This window comes from Argiope bruennichi, chromosome 2 (assembly GCF_947563725.1).
Source record: "Argiope bruennichi chromosome 2, qqArgBrue1.1, whole genome shotgun sequence".
Taxonomy (NCBI): Eukaryota; Metazoa; Arthropoda; class Arachnida; order Araneae; family Araneidae; genus Argiope; species Argiope bruennichi.
The window spans coordinates 81,062,926-81,084,641 of NC_079152.1; the positions used below are offsets into that span (position 1 = coordinate 81,062,926).

Below are 21,716 nucleotides of genomic sequence, written 5' to 3' on the forward strand. Positions count from 1 at the left end.
GACATCCATGGCCTTGTTCAAAGTCTATAATTTCTCCTTGAATGGATGTATGATGACATCTTTATTTGGGAAGAACTTTAGAAGATATAACACCTCAGCTTGTTAAAAATATTTATATCTTTAATAACTATTCTATATATGGAAGATATTATATACAGTAATGCGTGAATGGATGTTAACTTTTTGAAACTTCTAAACCCAAAAATAACTTTAACAAATATCCAATTTTCAAAACACAATCAAACCTCTTTTTGTGATAAGGATAAGAACTGCATAAAAATATATGTCGGACTGATTATATTTTAGAGATGAAATGCTTTGTGAAACATGCTTGAATATTAAAATGTTACGTCGTTAAGGATTGCAAATAAAAGATCACGCATAAAATTTCAGTTGTGGTACCGAGATAGGGTTATAGGTTTGAAATTAGTTTCGACTAATGATTTGTGCATATACTATTGCAAACCTGGTTGTTCTATTACTGGAAAGACCGGTTTACGATCAGCCTTGTTGTTTGCTAATCGGATGCCGCACCAGTAATTTCAGAGCTTCATGACAAACTTGGCGACCATTTGGCGACAGAATAGATATTGCTAAAAACTTCGAGAATGTTAGCCAATCGGAATCGAGATACGCTTGATAGGTTACTGTGTGTTGTAGTGTGCTGTCCTGTGTTCGTCTCGACTGTAAATATTTGTCGTCTTTGTGTTAGTGTTTTCGTGCTTAATAAACGTCGTCGTTGTTTACTACTGAAGCCTGCTGACTGTGTTTACACATCATACACTCACTACAAGCGAACCTGTTAACTTTATGGACTTAGTAGTGGAACTGAAGAATCCGCAACAATATGAATACGGCAGCACATATGATGAGAAGAAGTTTAGATATTTCTGTGATATGGTGCAGAAGTTTGTCGAGAAAGGGTCATTCATGTAACATGCAGATTAGATTGAAAATTAAGATGTCGTCCGTGTTTCTTCATACAGCAATTTAAATTATCGCTAAAATAATAAATTCATGCAATTTAATTATCGCTAAAATGATAAATTTATGCAAACTATTTAATTAAAATTCAACAATAAAAGGATTTTGTAATATTTTAAGATTAGTTTGATTATATTGAAGTCTGGCTTTGAAGGAATAGGAAGGCTATTTTTGGAGACATTTCGTAATTTTAAGCAATACATCAATAGAGACTATCAGTTATCTTCATGAGCAGAAAATGGAGGCAATTTTTGGATATATCTTGTTATTTAAACCCTTATGTTCATTTTGTATAGTATACCATACATACAACTTTATAAAAATATACTACCACTATAAAATAATTTTTAACTTAGTTTTATATTATATCATATCACGATTTTTTTATTTCGTTTTTTATGTTTTTTATAGCGTAAAGAAGCTAGCTTTTTTCCTTTTTTTTTTTTTTGCTTTTCGTCAAAAGAGCAATTATGCCACGATAAGGGTTAAGCACTACACCAATGGAGATTATTGGGAGTCTTCATGAGAACAACATTTGTATCCGTTATAAAATGACTTTACACTGTAAAATAGTTAATTCAATCCAGTCGACTGATATTTAAAATTTTGATGAATAAATCACTATTAAATTATTATATTCGTATTTTTTAAAAGTATATGGTTTTAAATTCAATAATATTCCGTCCAATAGACAATGTCATTCAAAGCTGGAATAACTATAGTCTATTTATCATCTGCGATTTCTCTTATTTGTCCATTAATGAAAGGAGAAAAAGAGAAATATTCCTTAATTAATGAAAAAAACAATATAATGTCTGATATATTGTTTTTCTTATCCAAATTAGAAGTCTAAATTATAGAATTTCTAAGAATCTACAATTTTTTTTTATTTCAAAATGATAGAAATGTATAAACTAAACTCATTGGTCTCATATTTTATGTTCAATCTGATAATTAAATATAATCGTTGTACATTGTATTTTTGACATCCAGCATATATTACATAATGTTGAAGAGGGTTTAAAACTCTAAATTATTATTATTATTATTTCATATGGAACAAAAATTAGTGACACTTTGTTTACACTTGTTCTCAAACAATTGAAATTTGGCACCAGACAAATCAAATCAAACAAAACAGAAAATAAAATATAATATATAATTTGCAATTTTTTAATACAAAACGTGGCAGTTATATCTGTACTTAACAATAGTTGCAAATATACTGTGATTTGATAGACAAAGACAGACTTTGTCCTTTTTCATTTATTAGATAAAAGATGAATCAGACATCTATAATTAGGCGGATAGAGTTGTTAATTTTAATTTCATGAGGGAGATTAACTATCTTATATGTAGATAAATGAAAACAAAATTTGAAATCTATTTAAAATCAATTCCTTTTCCATTTAGATTATCATATTAAAGGATTTTTTTTTATATTTCAGCATAACTTTTTCATATAAACTGGATAGATATAGCTTTAGATTTGATTATATTAAAAAATGGACTTATTTAAAATTTTATTTCCCATGGGAAGAAATGCCGATCTATAAGTAAAAAAATTCTTTGATTTTCTCTTGGGTGACAGAATAAAAAATTTAGACACACAGAAATAATTGCAAAAAAAGTTTTATCATACTCTTGGAACTCTAAAATCTGATACTTAGACAAATTCTCTAAGGTAGAGTTTGAACCTCAGAAAAATGCAAAAAGCTATTTAAAATTTCTTCTAGATGAATAGACGTCTCTTAGTCTATGTATTTTAGAAGAAACGGAAATTCTATTATTCGGTAGAAAATTTGAGATGCTTGTTACAGTGAAAATGTTGTATGCTAAAAATTAAATCGAATTCTCTGGAAACTTCACTCAAAACCAGATCCAAAAGCATCTTTATCTTCATCAAAATAATGAAAAATCTTTCGACTGGAAATTTTATTACCTCAAATTTAAAAAGAGCAGACTTACAGAAAAAAAAAAAGAAAAAAGATTTCGAAAAGAAATCTTTTCCTTTTATTTCCTTTGACAGAAAAAATAGTCTAAGTAAGAATTGTAGTTAATAATTTAACTTTATTATAAGGTTTTTTGTATGACTATTTATATAATAATAGATAATTTTACTATCGAACGATTTGACAAACACCCGTTGTTTATTTGTAATTTTGCAATCACGAGTATGAATTTCATGTAAATATTTATTTCTTCCATCACCTGATTTTAGAGTTTAGCAATTCTTAAACTAAATACGCTTTGAATTAGAATTTCTGTCTTTAATTTTAGAAATGGAAACTAAGAATGAAAATTATAATTAAATCCTGCTACATCATCATGCTGTAATGCATCTCTGATAATCATTTCCTATTTTGCACTATTGTATAAAAACCATAATAAGGATAATATGAAGTTTAAATATTCTATTTGAAATTCAAAAGTCAGAGTCTGAATTAGAAATGAGAATCTAATCAACTTAGTGTAAAGAACAATCCGCATCTCCATAAAGCTTAATTCTCAGATTGAATGAAATAACAACCAAATTTTGAAAGCATATCAGCGTTCTGAATTTATATTGGAACAAAATATTTACCCAAAGTATAGTTGTTGCCATAACATGTTAAAAATATCCTTCATAATTATGCTTTCGCATTTGAAAAACACATTTCCATATGAATAGAGTCACATAACAAGTAAACATTTCGAAACAATGCAGAGCAGTAAGATTTCCGTTGAGACTTGCCACAGAAGCAAATTGTTTCTTTTGAAAATATGAATAAATCAAGCATTTTCCTCTTTGGGTATAAAAGGTTAGTTTTCTTATTCCTCCGGATATAAAAGGATTTTAAAATAATATACATTTTTTTAAATTAAGAAAGCATATTAAAGATTTACCCACTATCAGTATCATGTCAAAAAATATTCTGTAGTGGAAAACGTTTAGCAAATACACATTGTTTTATAGAGAAAAAAATTCAGAAAGGATTACGCAGTATTAAATGATTTTCTTATATTAATATATTACAAATTATTAACATATTCTATTGATAAATATATTCTTATAGGATATTAGATTTTTCTTACTTATTGCATAATTGTAGCGTCTATATTTTAAAAATTTAATGAATAATAAATTTTTGTTGTTGAGATTTTTGATCTGAAGGAAAGAAGAAGAAGAAGAAAAAGAAACTATGGGGGGAGGAAAAAGGGAGTAGGAAGGAAAAAAAAAGAATTTCAGTTTAAGTTAAGCTTTATTGTGACTGATAAAAAAAGTCGCATTTGAAACTAGGATTTACCATTACGCCACCGCTGCCCCTTCATCGTTTGAATTTCATAAAGCAGTGATGACAATTCAAGAGGAGCCATTAAAAGAGGGAAAATAAATAAAATTCAAAAATTTTACTCCCTTTGTATATGAAAATAAATCTTACATATAAAGACATAAATCGTTAATTCAAAAGGCAAAGAGGATTTTCGACAGTCGATGCTTCTACCCTCAAATCATGAAGATTGAGTACCTTTGTATTGAAATACAAAGGCCATTATAATTAAAAAAATATTTAAACTGTTTCCAAATTTTTCAAAATATCTTAAATAAAAAATTTCTGTATTTTGAATGGAAAAAACTATATGGACGATCATATCAAAGAGTACAACATGCAAGCGATCCTCATCAAAGTAGAAGTTGATTCTAGTTCATTACTTGAAAATTATGTTCGAAATTCTGCTACATTCTAAATAATATGAGTAGAGTAACTAGATCATTATTCCTCAGAGACAGTTAGAAAACGTGGTGTTACTCTATCTATACAATTTACCGAGCTGAACATCTAGAACTTATCACCAGTTTGTTTATTCAATGAAATATTTTCGATGAATTTTCGAAGGTATATCGCAAGACAGGGAAGATGCTCATCTATCTATTACGACAACGACATAAACAATAATTTTTCTTCAATTCACTTCATGGCTTTGATGGAATAAGATTATAAGACATGGTGCTGTCAACTCATCAATTGGAAATTTAATCCTCCAAAATTTTGTAATAGGGAGGTAGGCTAGGTAGACTATTCAAACGATGAAGAATATCTTAAAGAGGGTTGTAGGTCAAGAATAGTTACTTTATAAAGAAGCACTAACAATCCTGCGTGACTGTGATGTGTAAATGAATTTCTGATCCCTCATATATATGCCTAAAAGCAAACGTCTAGTGCCAATACCTTATTTCTGTAAAGTATCAAAGAAGGGAGTTTGTTTATGCAATAGACCATAAAAGTCTAAATTAATAAAATACCTACAAAATCTACATAAAGCCTTGTAGAACATATTTAGAAACGAATACCTGGAATTTCTGGTACATTGTAAAGGTGCTCGTAAATTTGCGGTTGGATATATTGTGTTAACTAGCGTAGACAAATGCAGAAGCATCGACTGTCCGCTGGGACGAAAACCGATATTATTCCTGGGAAAGACGAAATTATTCATTTTCTTTAAAATACAAATTTTTCTTATTTTTAAGACTAACTCCGTGTTTGCATCCTTTAGAATACTCATCTGCTAATGTCTCTCTATCAACAATGAAAGTAGATTATATCACTGGTATAGATTCAGATATCAAGGGTAGTTTTTCAGAATATAGAATAAAAATTTTAAAATCAGGAAGAGTGAGAAAAATTCACCAGAATTTGAATTTGTAAAAATTAGATTTGGAATTAATTATTTATTTTCCTTATATATCTCTTTATAATCTATATTTTTTTATATTGGTAGCACTTAATAGGATATATTGTAATTTTATTTTGAATTTATATTGACTGTTACGCGATTTTATTACGACATATAAACAACCGATGGGAATGTGTTGATACTCCACATTAAATATCATAGGTGAAAGCACGAATAGCAGGAAGTTGGGTACTCACATTAGATAAAACTTCCTACGTGGCTATATCTATAATTTTTTTAAGAGTTGTGAACATAAATTTTCTATTAAATTTTTAATTCCGATGTAAAATTCCTGAATTATGTGTTTTTTTTTTTTAAATAAACGTCTATCATTGATTTTATAAAATAATTATTTTTTATTTTATTTTATAAGAAATTATCGATTAATATTATTTTCTATTGAGTCACTCAGAATTATATTTGTTAAACATTTATGAATTACTACCTAGAATAGCTTTACCTTTTAAAAAGGAGAAACTTTGTTAAATTTAGTAGAGATTTCGTCAAAATTTTCGGATGCTCTAATAAATCTCGTTGCTTTTTAAATAGAATATTTAATGTAATTTCCATTCGATTTTTCTTAACGAGTTAAGCTATTATAAGAAGGAAGAAAATTTCATTCGTGTTTGTAGATGAGAAATCCAATTCAAAGGGTAAATGGTGTTCAGTTCGGTGGAATGTTGAAATTTTCATTTCCTTGTAAATATCTTACTATTGGAACATCCTCTTGCACACAGAAAGACAATTCGAATAAGGCGTATTATTTATTCATCTTAACGAATATCTTTTCCAATGAAGATTTTTCACATCTGCAATGCCTTAGAAGTTAAGGCTGAAAAATTATTCTTACACCCCTCCTCCCTTCCGCCTCTCCAATTTTGATTGCTAATTGGGATGCTATTGTTATTAACATCTTCTTTCCCCCTTTTTCATTAACAAAGCTCAAAACTGTATTCAAACTTCAAACATAAATGAAGGAATGGGTGAAACGTTTCCCTTCACTCTCTAGAAATCCGCCGTACCTTAGCCACTTGTGCATCATTTTTTATGCTTTAACTCATTTGGATAAATTTTGGTCCACTTTTTTGACTGCTGGATTCTGACTTACCTTTGCGATAAGTTTGGAATTTACATTATTTTTAATTCTAAAAAGATAAAAATTCTTAATTTAAAAATTTATTTTATATTCTCGATTATTATTATTTTTGAATGGTTTAAGGAAAGTAATAAAGTTTTCAACTTTATTCTTAAAACTGCTAGAGCACTTAAAAGTGTGTGGAGTTGTAGGGAGAAAAATACATTGCTTGTAAATACATACTCTGTGGGCCGTGTCATAGCTGCAACTGTCCTGGTGCTGCTCCAGAGTTCTCGGATCACGCAGATGTAGCAGAGAGTCATGAAGAATGCTGGGACGATGAACATGGCCACCAGTTGGTAGATGGCAACTACAAAAGCTACATTATCATTGGAATCCCAGCAATAGTATGCAGTGATACTGGTCTGGTTGTTGTAGTACGTTATTGGGTAAATTTGCTGAAAGTTAGAAAAAAGTTAAATGAGACTGTAGCATTTGCATTGAAGGGGACATTAAAATAAATAATTAAAAGTCTTTTTTATGGAAGTAAACATTTTGAAATGTTTGGAGTTTGTAAATTTGAGCTGTAGGCATTAAGATTTTTAATGGAAAACGAAGAGAGAGAGAGAGAGAAAGAAAACAGAAATAAAAAATCTTAAAAAGCTTAATTAATTATTAATTATTTCAATTAATGATTTGATAAAAGTTTTAATCATAATTCTTTGTATCAATAAAACATTTAATATTGTAAAAAGTTAGAACTCCAATAAAAAATTGAAAGTGCACGTTATTATAGAATTATAAAAACTACAAATATGTCTGATATTTTAAAAAAACACAATTAAAAGGCTTAAAATCTACGAAGCTATATTCATTAACTATTTATCCTAATTTAAAAAAAAACACAATTAATTTATCAATAATAATTTAGCAACAAATAATTTACCAATAATTATTTCATTGTATAAACAAAAATCTAAAACAAACAGATCAATTCCCTAATTTATTATTCAATAATGCTTTTCCACATTTAAGTTAGAAAGAAGGTATTTATGCCATAAAAGTATCATAAATTTTAAATGAAACATTATCTTTTAACACTGCAGAATAAATGTTATGCATTTTAATGCTAATGGACATACTGTGCATTCTGATGAACTACAAATGTTAGTTTGCCTCCTGTTTTCAGGTTTTCAACTCAATAATGAATGTACGGTGTCTAAGCATGCAATCTCTGCTGCATAGCATAAGAGGTTAAACTGAAGAAGAAAATTTTTATAATTGAACCAAGAAGTATCGGACTTAAACAAACTATTTAACTTGCTTATGTTTACGAAATGAATATCATTTTTAATAAAGGACGAGGAAAGTAATGGATAGTTTGCGTGCCTAGTAAAATTCCAAGATTTACCGAAACATTTTTCTCGTTGTAAAAATTGAAAGAAAATGCTAATTATTTTCATTCGCAAGTTTCCTTAATTAGTGAGTAAATCTTAAAAATAATATATAATTTTGAATTCAGTAATTGAAGAAAGTGTTGAAGAGTTTGAAGTCTAAGACATCAAGTGTAATTTAAATTTCAAATCTCGGAGAGAATGAATGTTTTCCATTTCAAACACAAAACTAATTACTTAAACTAATTTAGAAGCGTTTCTTTCTTATTCCCACATTGTAAAGAAATTTGTTTTCATTTTAAGACACATCTAATTCTTGATTTTTCTTACCTATTTCTCGAATAACAGTTACCACTGCATAATCTTTGATAAGCGTAATTAGATGTATATTACTTACATGTATAGGGTGAAAGAATTACTAAGATATTTGAAATGATTTTTAATTAAAATTTTCTTTGCCAATGATATTTACTTTAAAAGGAAGAAATCATTCCTGAAATTCTTATTGATAAAAATAAAGTACCAATTTAAAGGCAATGAATACCGAACTGAGAAATCAATTTGACGCCTTAATTGAATTTTTTCACTTTTGGTTGATCAATAAAAGTTGGTTTGTTATTTCAATGATAGAGGCATTATGACTTGTCTCAATAAATTCAGCTGTCATTTTAGTATAGGTATTAAGTTTCTAAGAAAATTTGATTGTTAACAATAGGCAACCAAATTCGCACCATATTTAAGAATTTATAGTTAACTTTTGAAAACTACGTACTCTTTAATAAAAAATATGAACAATCTTTTTGCCGCCGATCATTAAAATGCGAAGGACTGCCTATATTTGATAAGCTCCGTAGATTGCTTAATTTTGCTGGCTAAAGTTACTGTTCAATATTTTAAGCTCATATATTAATTTTTTATATTTTGTTTTTACACATCAGACATGTATATATAAATATTGCTTCCACTTTTAACACACACACACACACACACACACACACACACACACACACACACACACACACACACACACACACACACACACAAACACACACACACACACACACACATTAAAAAACATTTATTTTACATTCTAACCGTAATTTAGTTTGAAAATATAACAGGAATTTGGAGATAATTATTTTGAACGGAGTCAGATGATAAGGGCAGCTCTTTATCTCCTTCACTATCTTCAACATTCTAAACTGGGGGAGCTGACACTGATGGATTTGATGTACGTTTCATTCGGGTTTCGCAAATAACGCATCTTATGATAAAATTATTCCAGAATCGATAATAATTTTTTGTTGAATTTCCTTTTTGTCGAATCTAGGTTATATTGCAAAAGTTTTGAAAGCCTTTAAAGGCAGTTTAGACATACAAAAACATGTCATTTATATACTAAAACATGACACTAGAAAGACAACTAGTGATCGCTACAGTTATTGTTTCCTGGTGTATTAAGTAAAAGAAAATGATTCAGCTGATAAAGGATACAACAATAGTTTAAAGAATTTCAAAATACATTGCGTAGTTGAAAAAGTGGCCATCTACGTTTCTTACACATATATTATTTTTACAAAAAATTTAAGTCCTTTTGTTCTTTTTTTTTTCATCTGGCAACACAATAATTTTGACAACACGATAATATTAAACTTTATTCAAACTAAACACATTTAAAAATCAATATGTGCTGCAAAATTGACCTTTTAATTAATAGATGATGATTCAAATACACTAAATAAAGCAATGAAATCTTTCCAAAGACTTCAAATAGAATGGGATTCATGATAAATCCGAATATTGTCTTTTTGAGTTTTGAAGTTAAATAAAAATGTCGAAGAAATTATTCATCTTTATAAATTAGTTAAAAATGAAGAAAATAGCCTCATGGATGAAAGAGAGAGTTTAGAAAATAAATATGTTAATTTTATTAACATATTTATAATAATTTATTTAACATATGTTAATACATTATGCTAATAACAGCGTATTTCTTTATATATGATATTGAATGTGGAGGATGATCGTAAGTTCACGAAAATGCCATTTGTACCAGAAGTATTAAAAATAATCAGCATTTTATTAATGTAGCAATTTGACATTATTTTTATTTTAGCTTTTAATAATAATAAATAATGAAAATCATACAATTTTCAAAAATATATATAATTCACTCACCTTATATAAAAATAAATTATTATAATATAGAATATAATTATTCTTCGTGAAAAGAATATTAAGCTAAAAAGCATAATCATGCAATGAAAAAAAAATATAAACAACATTAAATAAACAAAAATAATAATATAAAATATAATGTAAACAAAAGTTTTAGCAGAAAGGCATAATAATTTAATTGTTAGATTAATATCAAATTAAAGATATATTTATCAATAGTTAATAACAAATTTTTATTTATCCATTTCTTCTTTGCATTACCTCAAAGAATAACACTACCATCATTTTTACATACTTCCATTTTTGATTCTTTCAATTTGCTTTTTTCAGCAGATTATTTATCTATTAAAAACTCCAAGAAACCAAAAAGTGAACATTCATCAAGAACAAACCACCGCTTTTCATAAATAATGAATGACAAAAAAAAGAGATTATACAAACATCGTGTCAAATAAAAGAAAATATATTTTCAGCCTGAAAGACAGTGAGGTGCCAACTTATCAGCGTCACCGAGGTAATGAAGGAAATTGCTCGCTAAAGATATTGAATGTGAAATAAGTTATTTAATGCATTCATCTATCAAGGCAATTGATATTTATGCTATAGATGAACATTTCTGGAAATATCTGGAATATCAATAGATAGATTTGAAAAAATATGTGCATGTTAAATTACGGTATCCAAGCAGAGCCAATTACAGTTAATTTGAGGTACTTCGAAATCCTATTCAGCATTGAATTCAAGATTTTTGTTTTGATTTGCCTAGAATAAATGTTTGTTTTAAATGTTTTAATTAATGATTGAGCGTATCGAAGCTAATGGGACTGGTGAAGAGAAGCAGAAATTATTGATTAAATTCACTCTTCATAAAATGAGAGCTGTGAATTTTTCTCTTTCAAGAGGAAAAGAGGGGGGATATATTTATCTTAATCTTTAAATACAAAAAACGAAAAATGCCCAAATCCTCTGAAAATGATGCATATTATAGCAGACTATGCCACTCGCATGCTAAATACATGGCTCGTGTTCATTAAAAGTTTCTCCTGACCAATAATGTATTTATTAATGCTTTGAAAAATATGAATACTCAAAGGATCCCAATGCATTTGCTTCAGCATTGTTTCACAGGCTTATGAGTACAGATTTTTCAATATTGTGGCCTTTAGTTTTATAATTGAGAGTGATGGCAAAAGTAGAAACACCACCGTACTTCAATAATATATACAAAGCATGTTTCCTACACATTACGAAGACAAAGAAGGCATTTGTTTCACGGAGAATTTAATCTCTTATGGCTAAGAATCTCTCCCAAGCTAAGAATTTGAACAAATTGAAAAAAAAAAAAAACCCGAAGAAAATTGAAACTTTTATTCAACCACATCAGCATGAGATGTCGGGAAATGAAATGTTTATGACCAAAAGAGATTATGTTGATTCTGATAATCACATTTAAATAAATCAGTAGCACTTTGAAAAAGTAAAATGCAAGCTAATTTTTCAACTTGCAATGACAAATAGAATGTTGTAATGACATAAAATAACCAAGTGTCGTGTAAGAATAATTTAGATGAGTATAGAAAAGTAAATCAGTAGTACAGAGAGCAAAATATGCCATGACCATAAAAGTTTTCAGCAGAGACTTCAAGTTAATCGTACATATTCTAAAAGTTTGTGATGTATGTTTTAAGCCGAATTCAGAGAGTACTGATTAATTTGTTTGTTTCGAAAATTGTTTATTGACAAGAAAGGTGGTGGAAATTTGCAGAAACAGCCAGAAAATGTTTTGTGTGAGCCTTGAGATGTTGCGAATTATGATTTTTTATTACTTTAAACCTGCGTTCTGCACTCTGTTTTGTTTATTCTTTATGCAACATACGTTAATAATTTTTATATATTACTTCGCCACTTTTGAATCTCTCTATATAAGATCAAAACAATATAACAGAGAACCGAATGGTAGAGGTATTCCTATATCTTTGTTTATATTTTATCTTAGACGTTTCGTTGTCAGGTACAATTTAATTTTTATATTAGAAGTGAAATTTGCTATATCTTATGATCGAAATTTGAATTCTACTTTATAAATTCTGCCTATTTAGTATAATTCTATATTTTATTTCTTCTTTAACTCAATACAATACATCCTTTAATGATTCGAATTTGCTTTAAAATGACAATCTTGTTTTGAAGAGTTTATACGAAAATAAAGAATTGTTTTTCAAAGGAAAAAAAAAAGTAAAAATGATAATTTAATCTCAAACGGATATTATTAGAAATGGAAAATAATGTTGCAAAAAATCATAATATTTTTCTTCGTAATATTAAAACACTGTAAGGAAATGTTTGATAAATTTAAGAAGAGGAAAGGAAGAAATCATAGAACTTTTTATTTGAGACAAATCTGTGACAATCAAATAAAATTATTCCAAAGTATTTAAAAAAAATGTAAAATTTTAGATTTGGGAAAATAATTGATGAGATGCATTTATTTCTTTGAATTTATGTATTGAATTCTTTTTTTTTAGTAGTATATTAGAGATTTATGCTCTGTATGTATATAATGTACATTAGAATTTCAATATGCATATGAGAATTTACGTAAAAACTCTGAAGATGAAACAGAAAGAAATATGAATAAAAATTTTGATGAAATGCTTATAGAGCGAGAAATTTCCTATTGGCAAAAAGCTACCTTTGAAACTGATAGTGAATTCTCTTTCTCTTCGTTCGCATATATATATATATATATATATATATATATATATATATATATATATATATATATATATATATATATATATATATATATATATATATATATATATATATATATATATATATATATATATATATATATATATATATATATATATGTATATATATATATATATAGAATTGACAGACTAAATTTGATCTAGATAATATTACATGTAGTATTTGACTAGAATAAAATAGATATCAAAACTATAGAAATGAAAGATTCATAGTATTTCATATATGTATGGGTATTTTTGGGTTCTGAGAAATTCGTTTTTATTGAAATGAAATACAAGAACCTATTTATTTTTGAATACTATCAGGGCCTATGTTCTCAAAATAGGTCGTGACAAAAATTGCATCTTCGAAGATTTCTTGTTTCAACATGACAATCTGGAAAATATATTTGTGAACATATTTATCTTCCTACTCGGAAAATTTCTGTTCCACTATCCTTGCCAGAATGAGAAAGTACAAGGAAAAAGACATTCAATAAATAAAATGCTTCAGCAGAAATGAGAAACTGGTATTTCTTTTAAAAAAATCAGAATTGAATGTTAAAATAGAAATAGAGATCTTTTTTAAACAAGATCAAAAGAAAATATTAATCTTAACCCGTATATCAGAAAAAAGTAATCATAATTTTATTTTTGAAAGTATTCAAACGTTTTGGATTCATACTTTCAAACATTTTATTTATTTATATTAAAATTTATAATTATATTATTAATATTTATAATTATATAATTAATATTTATAATTATATAATTAATATTTATAATTATATAATTAATATTTATAATTATATAATATTATAATAATTTATTTATATATAGTATTTCACACATTTGTTTTATTTTATTTTATTTTGTTTTGTTGTAATAGGAAATCGCTGAACAAATTTATACAATAGGGGAGCTGCTAATAAAGTTAAATAAATGATTCCAATTTTAAATAACAAAATCATATTTTGAATTATTATTCCTTTTAGACAATCCTCTTTATACATGAATGTCGCATTTCATTTTCAAATTTATGATAAAGAGGCTAGTTTGTAAGCTAATTGTGCATTGATTCTATAAGCTAATAGTTACTGATGAATTAAATTAGGATATAATGCTTTTGAGAGACAAAATGATTGATTTTATGTCCGGTAAGTCTTGAAGAAGTATTTGTCAGAAAATGGATGAATAAATGTGATAAATGTGTAAAAGCTACATATTTTAACAACATTATATCTCAAAATAAGCTTAATGGGAAAGCATTGGATCCTCTTCTGTAACAGTAAATTAGTTATATATAAACTGATTATTTCTAATCAATTAAATAGAGTTAAGTCCCCGTGACCCCTAGTAGCCACATGTTTTGAACTATATTGTATAACATAAAACAATATTTACAATATTTTATAATATTGTTGAATGTTAAATGATATGATAAAATATCTCACAATATTGTGTAGTATTGTGCCACAGGAAGTGTTTCCTGGGACATCACAGTCTCTTGGTAAGTTTCATCATAAAAATAATATGACAATTAACTGTTCTGAGAAGTTTTGTTCTTTTTGTTCTATCCAAGATGATAAAATCTCACAAAAGGTGAAGAAAACAGAATCTCAGAAACATTACAATCAGCTACTCAACGAAATAACAGCATGACAAATATAATTACTTAAATTGCAATTCCCATATTTTGTTATGGTAAACTGCGCTATCACAATCTTATTTCGGTATGTGTCATGGATTCCAATAAGGATTCAGCGCGATACAATTGATGCTTACAATTTTTTAGCAAATATGCATCGGTAAAATTACAATTTAATCATCGATTAAAATTTTTTATCTTTCATTAGGGATCATTGGTCACCTGATGATTTGTCATAAATGTTGATTGTGCTTAATTTCAGTTTAATCTATAAATCATAATTTGATGCTCATGAATCCTTCAATAAATTAATTTTGTGTGTTAAATTGTGATAAATATTGAAGTCTTCTTAATATGTATATGAACCTTTTTTTATTGAATAGAATATAATAATAACAAGTCTAGTAGAAGTTAATGATATCAAAGTAATATTAGAAACACAACTCCTTGGATTATTTATCTTCTGGTTTCGAAATATCTTTTGAGTTAGAATTTTGATTTTTATTGATTATGTATATTGTATAAGTATAAACAAAAATTTTCTTTCTATGTTTTCAGCAATGAAAGAAAACTGCAATTTTACACATTTGGTGAACCAATGAAATAGCTTGAATTTCCTTGTAACAATGAAATATATTTTTGAAAATTATTTAAAAAAATATTTTTTTGAACTGTCAACATTCAGTAAAAAAAAAAAAAAAATCATGATAATTCAGCTGTTATCTTTAAAGAATTTCTTTCTTTCATTGAATTTTAGAAGACATAAACATTATTAGAAGACAAAACAATAATATTTTTGAAAGTTATCAAGTTAAAGCGTGAAATTTTCAGTTAATTCTTTATTAATTAAAATTTTAGAGAAAACTTCAATTAATCATTTCGAAGTTACATATTCATGTCTACGGAAGCATATTAGTGCCAAATTTAATAGCGTTGGGTCAAGCAGTCTGGCTTATAGAATGAAAACATCTACAGTTTAGCAACAACAATAGTAATTTTATTTTATTTATTTAATTTTGAATGACATTTTTTAATCTGTTATTTTTTAAAGATGGTCAACTAGTTTTCTGCTTTAATTCTTGAAGTTGGATAAAAATGGTTTCATATATTTTTGGATCTTCGATGATTTCTAAGATGTGTACATAAAAGAAATTCTGGTTTTATTCACCATTGTAAAATTTCATTTTCTCATTTTTTTTTTATTTTTTCATATTTATGAATGAAAATTTATGAATTTAAAAAGTAAACAAATGATTGCAGTTTTTTTTCTACCATGTTTCTTTTTTTTCTGAAGCAAAAATTTATATATATCTTTCGTTTACAACAATGGATATCATATTTTTTTACTTTTTATAATGATTTATTTGGGGACACTCATAATAAAAGATAACTACATGATAATATTCGATATTCTTAGTATCATACGATACCTCAAAGTCGTCGCAAAAATATTATTAGGCCTTCTGAGCTAAAATAAAATATGTCTTCATCAAGTATAAGGGCATGGACTTAACTTAATTTTGCTTTTTCTTTAAATTTGCAGTCGAACAACGCAGATGTCGCAATCATAATAATGCAAACTGAATTTTAAATCTGAGAGCAATGAATGATTGAATTTTTTTTAACAAATTATAAAATATATAAAAAATAGTAAATTTTCTATGCATTATGAATATTTGAATATATTTTGCGTATTTTCTATGCATTATGAATATTTGAATATATTTTGCGTATTTTCTATGCATTATGAATATTTGAATATATTTTGCGTATGTGAATTATATAATGGAATTTTTCTATTTATCGTATATTTAGTTTATATTTGTCTTGGCTTAATATAGCTTCTTAATTTTACGAGATAATGTTTTCTATATTTGAAATATCATGCGTAATTCCATATTTCATTCATTTTGCAAGAAAAATTCCTTGGAATACATTATGACAGAATTTGGATTAAATATTTGATCATCTCTTGTTAAATTGTCTTCATTTCATCATTCATCATAAATTTTTATTAAGCTTCGTTTGTTTCAGGCTTATAAAAATGGAATTTTATAATAGGCTTTAAATCTGTTTTCTATATTCTAGGTTTTTCTAAATCTGTTCATTACTTTTGAGAACTTAAATATTCAATTAATCCCTCTATTGAATTTGTATTTTATATGTAAAGGGAACCTGGAAATAAATTTCAAAAATTGATTTCAATAACATTTATAATATTTATAATAATGAAATGTAAATTAAATATAAAAATGCAGAAAATAATATAAAAATTTTTCTACATTTTATTTCACTATTAAAAGTATGCTTTTTAAACTATGTTATTAAATTTACTATGAATACTTTAAAAGAGGCAAATTCTTTCTTTCTGAAATGTGATAAATTAAAAATAGTAAAGAGCTTGCAAAACATATGCATTTTTTGAACGATAATTCTGATTTGTGTGATAATATATTCGAAAACATTCTGAGTGTTGATTTGAATTTACTTCTGGGGAATGGCGATCAAAGATTGGAAATTTTGAATAATCAGCAGAAGAAAATTACGTATGCACCAATTTCGTAATGTTTGAAATAGTAAGAAAACAAAAGTATTCACAGAAAGCAGATTTCTCTTGAATTATTGAATCCATTTCCCAAAGCAATTTCGAGTCCACATTTTTGAGATATTTATCGTCAAAATGTTTGAGCATTCTTGTGGATATAAAAATGAAATATATGTGTTATAGGGCTTTAAGAATTGTGTTCACAACCATAAATTTTCAGTAAAAAAAGTTTGCTGTATTGCTGCTAATATTTGCTTAGCGTGTACTGATAAGTTATGTTATTTTTATCCTTTTAGTATTTAATAAATGAAGTAGGAAAAAATTTATCATTTTTCAGAAAATATTATGCAATTGAAATATATGAAATTGAATCTTTTTATGAATTGAATATTTTTAATATTCATACGTTATTATTTTAGGGAATTAATTAACATAACGCCAATTATGAATCTCGCTTTAAATTTTTTAGATTTGAATTTATAAAAGTCTTGTGATCGGAAGAATTTATTTTAATCCTTATTAACAATGCTAAAACCTCAGCTGCAAATAAATTTCTATAATAGCTTTGACAATGGCATTGCTCCGAATAGTTTATATTCTTTGAAAGATTTGTTAAATTAAAAAATTGTTGGAATTCCTAGGTTTTCTTATGGAATGAAATTCATTAATTTTCATTGTGTGGTTTCTTATAATATTATATTTAGAGAATTTATGCAAAAAAGTAATATCCTTATTTAATACAGTTCTTTAGAACTTATAGAAGACGTAAAGTGAAACAGAAAATCACACCTAGGAATAATTAAATATTTTAAATGGATTTGCATTATTGTAAGATCTAAGTGAAAGCAGTTAAAAATTAATCTAAATCTTTAAATTTAGTTGCGCTGAATTTTTAATTCAAGGCCATAGAACAGAACATTTTTAATTTCGTTCTTACTGAATTTGCAGAACTTTGCGATAACCCTTTGCAGATGATCCTCGAGCAGTTTGAAAGAAAATGTTAATGCAATTATTAATCACAAGCTAAAAGTAATAAGAAAAATGAAGAGAAAGATAATTACGTATAATTATATATTAAACGTATCATTTCTAAAATATTAATTATGCGTCAGTATTGAATTTAAATCCGATCTCTTGATATTTGAAGGAATAGCTTTTGAATAATTTTGCTAATGATTTTAATTATAAATTTATGAAGATCTTATCTGGTAATTTGTAAAACAGAATTTAAAAGCAATTGACGATGAATTTAAAACATTAAATATAATTTAAATATGAAATATTAGTCAGAAATGCTTTTACAAATTTATGCAAATACAACCAGTTCAAAGCATTTTTATTCTTAAACTTTCGCTTTCTGAAGGATTTGCGGAAATATAAAGTCCATTTATTCTTATTTTCTTTATATTGCTAAGGAAATAATCTTAATGTCTCGAAAATGAAAGAAATTAACAAAGTTGATGCTTGAATTGTTCTTTGTATGACAATTGAGTATTATCATTTTCGATTAATTGCAACTTTTGAAATTAAAGGAAGGCTGAAAGATTTATGTGAATTGAGCAAACTTTATTTTATTTGAATTTTCCTGCAATTTTGTATTGTTTAATTTAATGCCAATGAGAAAGAAATTTTCTTAACAATATCAGTGATGGGATTATTATTTTAAGCATATAAATTATTTAAAGTTGAATAAAAATGCGAGATTCTTGTATTGACAAATTTACTGAAAATTTCTCTTGTATGTATATCACCAATTATCAATTTCATATTAATAATTAAGTGATAATTGTATATTTTAAAATCCCATTTAATCGTTTTTATATTTATTTTTGAAATATAACTATAACTTGGAATAACGAAGGCTACAAAGCATATAAAGTTTTCTCTTGCGCGATTATTTTATGCCAGAATAAAAAAAAGCAAAGAGATGGACAAAAAAAATAATCATTTTATGGGTTGATATAAAGCCGTTAACCAAGAAATGAGAATTCCGAAATGTATTAGACCATTTATAACAAATATCCTTCCTCAAGGTTCATATAATAGTTAATTTTAACGATTTTGTCAGGAAGGTTTATTGCTTCTTACTTCCATAATTCGATTGGATGCAAGTGCTTTAATGGCGTGCCGTAGGTTTGTTCCTCGTTAGAACTTTAATGCTTCTTTAGTATATTGTTCATAATACAATGGGCTGAATTATGATTACAGTTTATAGTTAATTAACTAATAATGGTAAGTGCAATGTAATGACTTTGCGTATAAGTCCACTTTGTTTATAACATATTTCTTTCCCTTTTTCATAGTATAGATAAAAAAAAATCGTAATTTCCTTTATGATCGGAGCTTTCGGTGGAAGTAGGCACAATAACAAAAAGAAATGCTATTCGTTTTTCAGAACAATGTTACTGTAAATTATTTTCCTGAATATTTTCAAAATTCACAGGATATTCATCTTAGAACCTCTAATAGTTGATGCTTTCTTTAGTTTACCTGAAGTTGTATAAATACTTAATTCGAAACATTTTCAATTGTTCCCTTTTTAAATCTACGCTGAATTAATTGTTTATCATATGAATTTAATTATTACTTGAAAATGTATCAATTGTTAGAAATATTAGCATTTTTCAAAAAAGGGAAGCTCCATTTTGATATTTTTGGGGGGTATTTACGATATTTAGACCCTTTCAGATGTTCAAATTGCCAAAAATAAATATTAAATTAAATAAAAATTCTGATTAATAAAATTTATTATCAAAAATATGCATAATTATAAATCGAATGAAATTTCTGATCTGCATTGTTTAAAATTTTTGAAATTATATGATTATTCTTAAAAAATAATCCTTGAAGTTACTTAGGATAAAAGATGAAATTTTGATTAATTTCTAATTAACATTCAATTAATTTTTGAACTTTGAAAAAATGGCAGTATTCTTCCTCAAGTATTAAATAATAATCATGCAAAAGTAGGGTGGGGGCGATCCAATCGTTTAGATACAATTTGGGACATGCATACTTAACCACAATAACATTTTTTTAAGGTAGTGGGAATTTCTATTTCTGAATCGCCCCAGATTTCAAGATCATAAGGATAATGAGGGCATCTTATAACCAAAAAAATGAAAAAAAAATGACTCTCAGAGATTATGACTATTTAATTATTCAGTTTTTGAGCATTGTAAAGTTGACAGTATTCTGCCTTTTATCTTAAATGACAAATGAGCGAAAGTTGGTTGAAAACAATTCAGTCGTTTAGGATACAGTAAATGCTTTCTTAATAACAATGATATTTATTTATTTTTTAAGAGGCGGGAATTCTGTTTCTAAATTGTTCCCGGATTTCGAGATCATAAGGAAGCTTCTTATTGAAAGGAAAAAAAAAATGACTCATAAAGATACTATGTAAGCGAGTTATCTCAATTATTTCATCGTAGCCAAAGTATCTTATAGGCTTAGAATAAATGTGAGTAAATAGTTAACTATTTTTGAGATCATTGAATATCTAAGCATTAGCAAAAGTTGTTTTCACATAACTGATAATCTGCAGATGTATATCGTTTCAGCAAAATTGTGCATTGTCTCTTTATTAAGGAGTGAAAAAAGTTTAACTATATTAATGTCCTGTTTTAAAGCAACAATAGGGTATTTTGGGACGGCAATTATACAACAGTATATAATGGTAGTTACTACAAAAGATTTTTTCAAAATTAATACTGAGCCAGAGATTATTTTGGATAATAAATGTTTTACAGCAAGACATTACATTCTCATATTTATATACTTAGTTGCCTCTACCATTTAACCTCCCATCAATGTTAGATTAATATCTAAAATGCAGCAAAAGTTTCATTAATGGTAAGAGAATTATTTTTTTTTATTAAAGCTCAAAGATTTCTGGAACACAGACAAAAATAACCCCAAGAATTCAAGGCAAAAGTAATTGCATCGCACTGACGACTTAATGTTTTTTATATCTTTCCTTAATTAATGGTTGAAAAAAAATCCGACATTAAAAAAATGCTATTCAGTAGAGACTCATGATTTTTCTCTTCACTCCAATTAAGCTGAAGGAACTTCTTAATATGAAGAAAACCGTTTGCTTTCAGTTTCTGTGAAAAGCATTAAAATCTGAAGGCAGAGATGCAATGAAAAAAAAAGAATGGAATAAGATTAATATAATTTTTTTAGCAATTAAAATCTTTGTATTCTTAAAAAAATGTTATGTAGATGAAATATCGTCTATTATAATTAATTCTCAAGCATACATTATAATTTTGACAAAAAAAATGATTTTTTAAAATATTTCACAGAACTAAACGAATTCAACGATATGAAATTTAATTTTTCTTTTAAAAATATCAATGCTGATTAAATTCTTTTAACTTTAGGATCTGCAGTTATTTCGAATTTCTTTTAAGTGTTG

General features: G+C 26.7%; 1 protein-coding gene across 1 annotated transcript in view; it reads right to left on the reverse strand.

Annotated features, from left to right (window-relative positions):
• LOC129962232 (galanin receptor type 1-like) overlaps positions 1–21,716 on the reverse strand; it is a 99,443-nt gene that overhangs the window by 24,490 nt on the left and 53,237 nt on the right. The window contains exon 4 of the mRNA XM_056075972.1: positions 7,019–7,233. Within this exon, the coding sequence (XP_055931947.1) occupies positions 7,019–7,233 (215 nt within the window). The remainder of the gene's footprint in view (positions 1–7,018; positions 7,234–21,716) is intronic.